At 37.7% G+C, this 7,041-nt stretch overlaps 1 protein-coding gene across 1 annotated transcript in view; it reads left to right on the forward strand.

Annotated features, from left to right (window-relative positions):
* Gen1 (GEN1 Holliday junction 5' flap endonuclease) overlaps positions 1-7,041 on the forward strand; it is a 34,614-nt gene that overhangs the window by 25,083 nt on the left and 2,490 nt on the right. The window contains 1 exon segment of the mRNA XM_055621750.1: positions 155-1,378. Coding sequence (XP_055477725.1) covers positions 155-1,378 — 1,224 coding nt within the window.

Here is a 7,041-nt window from a genome sequence, read left to right on the forward strand (position 1 = left end):
AGATAGATAGATAGATAGATAGATAGATAGATAGATAGATAGATAGATAGATAGATAACTGGTTTATCTTTTAGTTTTGCTTGGGCTTTTTTTTTTTTTCAACCCAAGTTAAGGAAAGGCAATGGATATTTGTTATGTTTTTCTTTCTTTTCAGATATGAAAATTAAGCCTAAAGGAAGCCATTTACCAGAATCAGAGGATATAATCAGTTCTGAGTCACTTATGACTTTAAAACCTACATCTAATGTCGTTCCAAAGCAAAATCCCAAAGCTAATTTGGAAATTTCTCCAGATCCTGTTTTAGCACAGAAATCTACTTCTCCCTCATTGAATAGTTTTGTTTTCTCTGAAAATGCTCATTGTTTGCATTTGCAAGAACAGTTCATGCCTTCTCTAAAACCCTCAACTACAAAGCAAACTAAAGATGTCAGTAATTTTCTAGTTTCAGATAGTCAGCCCAGCTCTTCTTCCCATAATATTTCTGCAATTGCTGATCTACAGTTGAGTATCATTGACTGGGCAGGTACTACTTTTAGTAACTCTCCAGCTGTTCAAAGAAACACTTTCTCTCAAGATTTACAATCAGAACCTGAATCATCAGCCATCCTTCCTGGCTTTGAACAACTATCATATGACCCAGAACAGTGTACTGTAAACAGTGAAGTGTTGTGTAAAGATCTTCAAAAGATTAGTCCTGAAGAACATCTCCCATCTGGCATCTCCAGTTTACATCTTCACGATTTGCCTCTAAAGGAACGAATACATATAAAATTCTCATGCCCTCAGTATAATGTAGGAGCAGATGCTGACCTGGAAAGTTTGCCCCTAAAGGTGAAAAGCTCTTGTATTGGTGACAGTAGCTCTGGTGATTCATCACATTTCTCAAAGGAACTTACAGGAGTGTATCTTCAAGAAAACCGCACGATGACTACTTCCTTACCTCATTCTTTCAATGATGAAGCAGTAAAGACTTCCAGTCTTAAAGTTGGGATGCCAACTGCTGCAAAAGTTGTTGAGAAAACTACTAAGAACCTTGTCGTGAAGAATAGTGTTTGCCATGAGAGAGACTCCTCAGATGAAGAAAGTGTTCCAATGTCCTGGAAAGCTAAGAACATTGCTCCAAAAATGAGACATAGCCTAGTCCATGTCAGAGACAGTACTCACAACAAACACAGAAATCCTAAAGAATCTAAAGAAACCAAACTCTGCACCACATCTTATAAAACAGCTGAAGATGAAGAAAACACGTTCTCAGATCCAGCAAGAAGTCCTCAGAGTTTCCAATACCATCATAAAAAAGATGAGGACTCCACTGCCTCCTGGGATAGTCCTCTCCCTCTGTGCCAGAGGTTAAAACTCAGGTTCCAGAACACTTGAAGTGGACTTTATAAATTCCAAAGACTAATTTGTTTGAATGTTGTCAGCATTAACAGAAGCAAAGCAGTGTTTGCTAGAATTTTTACAAGATTATCTGCTATTTTAATTCAAATTATAATTTTAAAATGGTAATAGCCAGGTGTAGCTCATGCCTATAATTGCAGTGTGTAGGAGGTAGGTGGAATCAGGAGGATCAGGAGTCATCCTCTGGCATATGGAAAGTTTCAGGACAATCTAAGTTATCTAAGAAATATAAAAAAATTTAAAACTTTGACTACAAAAGGTGAGCCTCTGGTGACAGCTTTAAGTGGTGTATTTTTTAGAACATACTTTACCATTCTTGAAATGTCTTTATTATTGTCAAGCTTTAACATACTAGTAAGTATATCCTTTGACAGAGTAAATAATGCTTTATCATTTTTAGTTCTTCTTATATGAGCCTCTAAAGCATTTGTTTATAGTCTAGCTGTTCCCAAGAGGGTAGCACTTTATAATCGTATCGCAGTGCCTTTTATGAGCCCTTTCTAATGTCTGTATTTCCCCTTCATGTTAAAGTACAGTTAGCATGCTCTTCCACTTTTAGTAATATCATGTTTAAGAAGTGAAAATGTTGGAAGAGGATGATGTGTAGTCAAGTGTGAATGTGAAGTCTGAATAAGGAAAGTACTCCTTATATACATTTAGAAGTTCACAGGCACTGCAAGTGGAAAATATTTTAAAAATCAGATGTAAAACTAAAAGGAAATTGGAAGCTTACTTAGGATCACACAGTTAATATTAATGGTGTGGATACCGCCTTTGCTTTCTGGTTTGGATCTTGTGCTTTTTAGTTTTCTGAATTGTTTTTAATCTATAAAACTGTTCTTTTGCTTTAAAAAAATGAGTTTGTATGCAATATTGACTTTAATCCCCACAAGTCTTAAATCTTACATAAATTGTATTCAAAAGTCCCAGCAGCATCCCAGAGCCTAAGGAATCCATCAAAAATGTATTTAAAACAAACCTTTAATCCCAGCACTTGGAAGGCAGAATTCAAGGCTAGCCTGGTAGGCAGAGCTAGTTTGAGGACAGACAGGGCTACACAGAAATCCTGTCTCAAAAAAAAAAAAGAAAAGAAAAGAAAAGAAAAAGGAGGGAGAGAGAGAGAGAAAGAGAGAAGAAAAGAAAATTAAACCAAAACAAACAACAAACAAAAACTATTAAAAGTGAAGGGAAAGTTCATCAAGGTTGTAAAATTCAAGATTACTTTTATATTACTAATCACAGTTGTCATTCTGTATACTCTGTGTATGAAAACGAAATTTCACCAAGTGAATTAAAATTACTCCATGTACAACATCAAGAAAAGGAACACAATCAAGATGGCAAAACTTAAAGTTAACAGTGAAAAACAATGGATGAAAGAAAGTATAAATAAGAAACTTCCCAGATTCATGGATCAGAAGACTTAACATGGTAGTACTGTGTAAACTGTTGAGTTTTGCCAAGAAGTTGTGGTACATGCCTTTAATCCCAGTGTATGGGAGGTACAGGCAAATGGATCTCTTAAGACCAACCTGGTCTACAGAGTAAGTTCCAGAACTGCCAAGGCTACACAGAAAAGCATTGTCTCAAAAACCAATCAATCAATAAATAAACTGTTCAGTTTCAATCCAGTCCCATCAATTTTATATTTGTTTGTTTGTTTGTTTTCTTTTCCAGAACATGGCAAACTAATATCTTATTCAGATAAAAATTTAACAAAATAACACATCTTGGGAAAATTGGAGAATTTACACTTCTTGATGTCATAATTTACTACAAAACTGTATAAATGGAATATATTGTACTGATACGAGGGTAGATGTGTAGATAAATGTTAAGTCAATTGGATAGATTCAAGAGACTAGAAATGTGCCCTCACATTTATGGTCAATTGCATTTTAGTCAGTATGAAGACAATCCAATAAGGAAACGAGTCTTAATAAATGCTGCTGGAACTTTTGGCTGTTCACATAAGAATGACAGTTAATCTCTACCTCATATATATATTTTTTAAGTGTGTCCAATAGCAAGAGTGCTCACAGTAGATATTCACGAAATGGCTATGGACCTATTGGGAACCAGCAACATTTCCTAAACAGATCTATTTAGGGCTTGGTGCATGCATCATTTGCTAACTTGGGAAATGGTGACAATCGTACTTATAATCTGTTAATCCACTAGAGAAAATAATAGTCACAGCTAGGCCTGCAATATCTTCCAGTTACATTACCATGTAACTGGGAACCAAAGGGTAAGTTGTAGCGTTGTCGCCTCATTCATTTGGTCTACCCCATCTTTGCTCTCGTAACCAGGAAAGGTACAGAAACTATGGTATCAAGGTTAAAAGGACCCTTGAGCAATAGATGTGAAGTGCTTGTAAGGCATTAGACAAGAGAATACGTAAATGTTAGTAATAAAAGATAATGAGAGAACATGCAGGTTAGGTTTTCTATCCTGTCCATTATTACCTCTGCTAGAAAAAGACTAATACTGGGACTTGAAGATCCAAATGTTTTTCTATGATGGAAGCAAATGATCCATTTTTGTTTTTTGTTTTCCCAGACAGGTATTCTCTGTGTAACCTTGGCTGCCCCGGGCTCGCTGTGATAGACCAGGCTGTCCTCGAACTCATAGGAATCTGCCTGCCTCTGCCTCGATGAGTGCTGAGATTACAGGCATGCACCACCGCACCAGCTACAAATAATCTTTTAGCAGACTGAGTAGAGAGTAGTTAACTCTAGAAACTAGATTTTCAGGGATATTTTAGATGTTGCAGAGGTCCAGATCAGAGGTACAGCAGAAGCAAGCTCAGATATGGGGACCTTAGGAGAGAAAAGAAAATTATGAAAAACTTGATAATCAGTGAAGGGGTGCAAGTGTTCTAAAGACAGCTATGACTCAAATTCATGTGTTCTAGTTCCTCTCAGTCAAGCTCATGACACTTCCCTTGTGAATTCTTGTTTATATTTGCTTTCATCGTTTCATCGGGTTGTCTTTCAAATATTCTACTAAAAATCTGCCTCTAGCTACTTGGAACCTGGGAACTGGTTCTCCCTCTTTCCTTCAGACTGAGCCCTGCTGTGGCCTGTCCACTATAGGCTTGTATGAGGTCAGGCTGAAGTCACTAGGATGTTCATCTGCAGTCCATGTTGAGGGAGACTTCTTTACTTTCAGTAACAATGATACTTTTTTTGGTCAGATATACCTAGTTTCAAGGGCTTTTCTGCTACAGATTTCCCCACATTTCTGGGACTCACTGAAATATTTGGGGTACATTTATGACAATCCTGTGCCCCGGAGATAGAATGATCAATGGGCCCTGCAAGGCTGTTTTAATTTCTATAAATTAACTGCCACCGTTAATACATTGAGGCACTTAATAAATGATAGATATCATGTACTATGATTTGGAAGAACATTTCATATTTAATGTCAAGCTAAATAGAGCCCAAACACTGCCTTTGAGTAAAAATGTAGGCACTGTAATCTTATGTGGTATGAGGTAGAGATTTCTGGAAAAGGGAAGCTTATCGGGTTAACGCTCTAAAAGGGACCCTAAAGAATGTAAGATTTGAGCTATGGTCATAATTCTGAAAGGTGAACAATGTGTACTACCAGAAATACAATCAGGTGTCCATCCAGTCACCCAACATAGTTACTAAGCACAGACCTCCTGCAATGCTCTTAAACTTTGTGTGGCAACTGGTGGTGTGGCTGTGAGTTTAAAAGAAATTTCTTTTGGCCATTTGGTTAGAAAGTGCTAAAGCTGGGCTGGAGAGATAACTCAGTGGTTAGGGGTACTGGCTGATGCTCCAGAGGACATGGGTTCAACTCCCAGCACCCACAAAGCAGCTCACAATCTTCTATAACTTGGTCCCAGAGGCCCTTTTCTGGCCTCCAGGAGTACCATGCATATACATGGCACACAGACATACATGCAAGCTAAATATCCATAAACATTTTTTATTTAGGAAAAAAAAAAAAAACACTAATGCTAGAGCTAAAACTTGGATTTTCTGTTTAGTGAAGGGGATTACCTGTATTTGTAAATATGTTTCTACACTCGATTCTTGTCTCAGACCTGGACATCTTTCTTAACATTTTATTATAATTTAGCTACTATCTACAGCCCTCTTACCAATGCCTGACATAAATGTTCAGTTGTTTGTTTGTGGCTTTTTATTGTCTATTTCCCAAACTAGAATGCAAACTAAAGGGAAGAGTTAAAGTTCACAGAAAACAAGGAAACTGCTTGGTACAGTAAGTACTGTATGCATGGCCTCCCCTTAACCCACCCAGGCCTACACCAGCAATATACCTTCTTTGCAGAGTGTAGCCTAGGAGCTCCAGCATAGCTCAAAAGGCTGTGCCAGTCTCTGGTTTTAGCAGGAGCCATTCTCTCCTGAAACGTTCAGCATTAGCCACATAAGAACACTTGTTACTCACTGAGCAGAGATCAATGCCTTTGCTTATGAAATGCAAACTTTCCCTAATAGCTTGTAAGAATCTATCCTTTGAGGATCAGTTCAAATGGAATAACTTCTCATCCCCAGCAGATTTTGCTCTTTGTATTTTCAAGATTATTACCCACGCCTCAAGGAAATACATTATTTGTTCTTTTAAAATGTTTCCATTTCTTCTCTGATGCTGGAATCAAATCTGATTTTTTGATTCCTCAGAACCCAACTCAGGAGTTGATACCTTACCCCTTTTCTACTTCACACACTGGCTGACTTGGGGTAAATGCCATCAAATCTAACAGAGTCCTTACTCTTCTTTGTAGATTCTTGAAATGTTACCTGCCAACAGGTTGGGGTTTATTTGCATCTAGTACCTCTGAGTCCTCAGCATCTACACAGGGACTAGCAGAGGAAACCATTCAGGTAGCAGATGCTGGGCTACTGACTGGTGGTAAAGTCAGACCGGCCAAACCCAGTTGGATGGCTCCCTCCCTTGGCTTGATCACCAGCCACCTTCAGCTATCTCAAGGTGTCCTCCTGAAATGCATTCTGGGGGACTAAGTCAATTTCTACTCCTATTGCTCTGTAGCACATAGGGGTAAAAGGGTTTTAATAAGACATCTCTAGAGAAGCTTCCTTTCACCTGTGAATTAACATGGCAGTGTTTATCACCTTCTTAGCCAGAAAAAAAAAAAAAAAAAAAAAAAAAAAACTTTTATCAGGCTCAGTTAACAGCTTTCATTAGCCTCATTCAAAGGACTTGCCATATTGCTTTAAAGGGACATGCTACAGAGTCAGTATGTAATGCATGACACAATAGTAGGCCAAAAATGTAAACTTCTGTTGATGAGTAGCCTGGTTTTTTGTTGTTGTTGTTGTTTGTTTGATTGTTTTTGTTTTTTTTATCTCCAGGAAGGATAAATTTTTCCTGGTTTGGCAATGGAGAATCATTAGCAATTGAGTAGCTCTTCTCTGGTCCTTATTTTGACAATATTTGGAAGCCTTTATATGCAACAAAGCAGAACCTGCTTGTGGGAATTAAATGTACAACTGTCTCTGATAAGATTATGTGCCAAACTTACCATATTTTGACTCCCCCTACCCTGACTGCAAGCCCCAAAATGGCGAAAGAAAAAGAAAGAAAGAAAGAAAGAAAGAAAGAAAGAAAGAAAGAAAGAAA

This window comes from Psammomys obesus, unplaced genomic scaffold, assembly GCF_907164565.1.
Source record: "Psammomys obesus unplaced genomic scaffold, mPsaObe1.curated_primary_1811, whole genome shotgun sequence".
Lineage (NCBI taxonomy): Eukaryota > Metazoa > Chordata > Mammalia > Rodentia > Muridae > Psammomys > Psammomys obesus.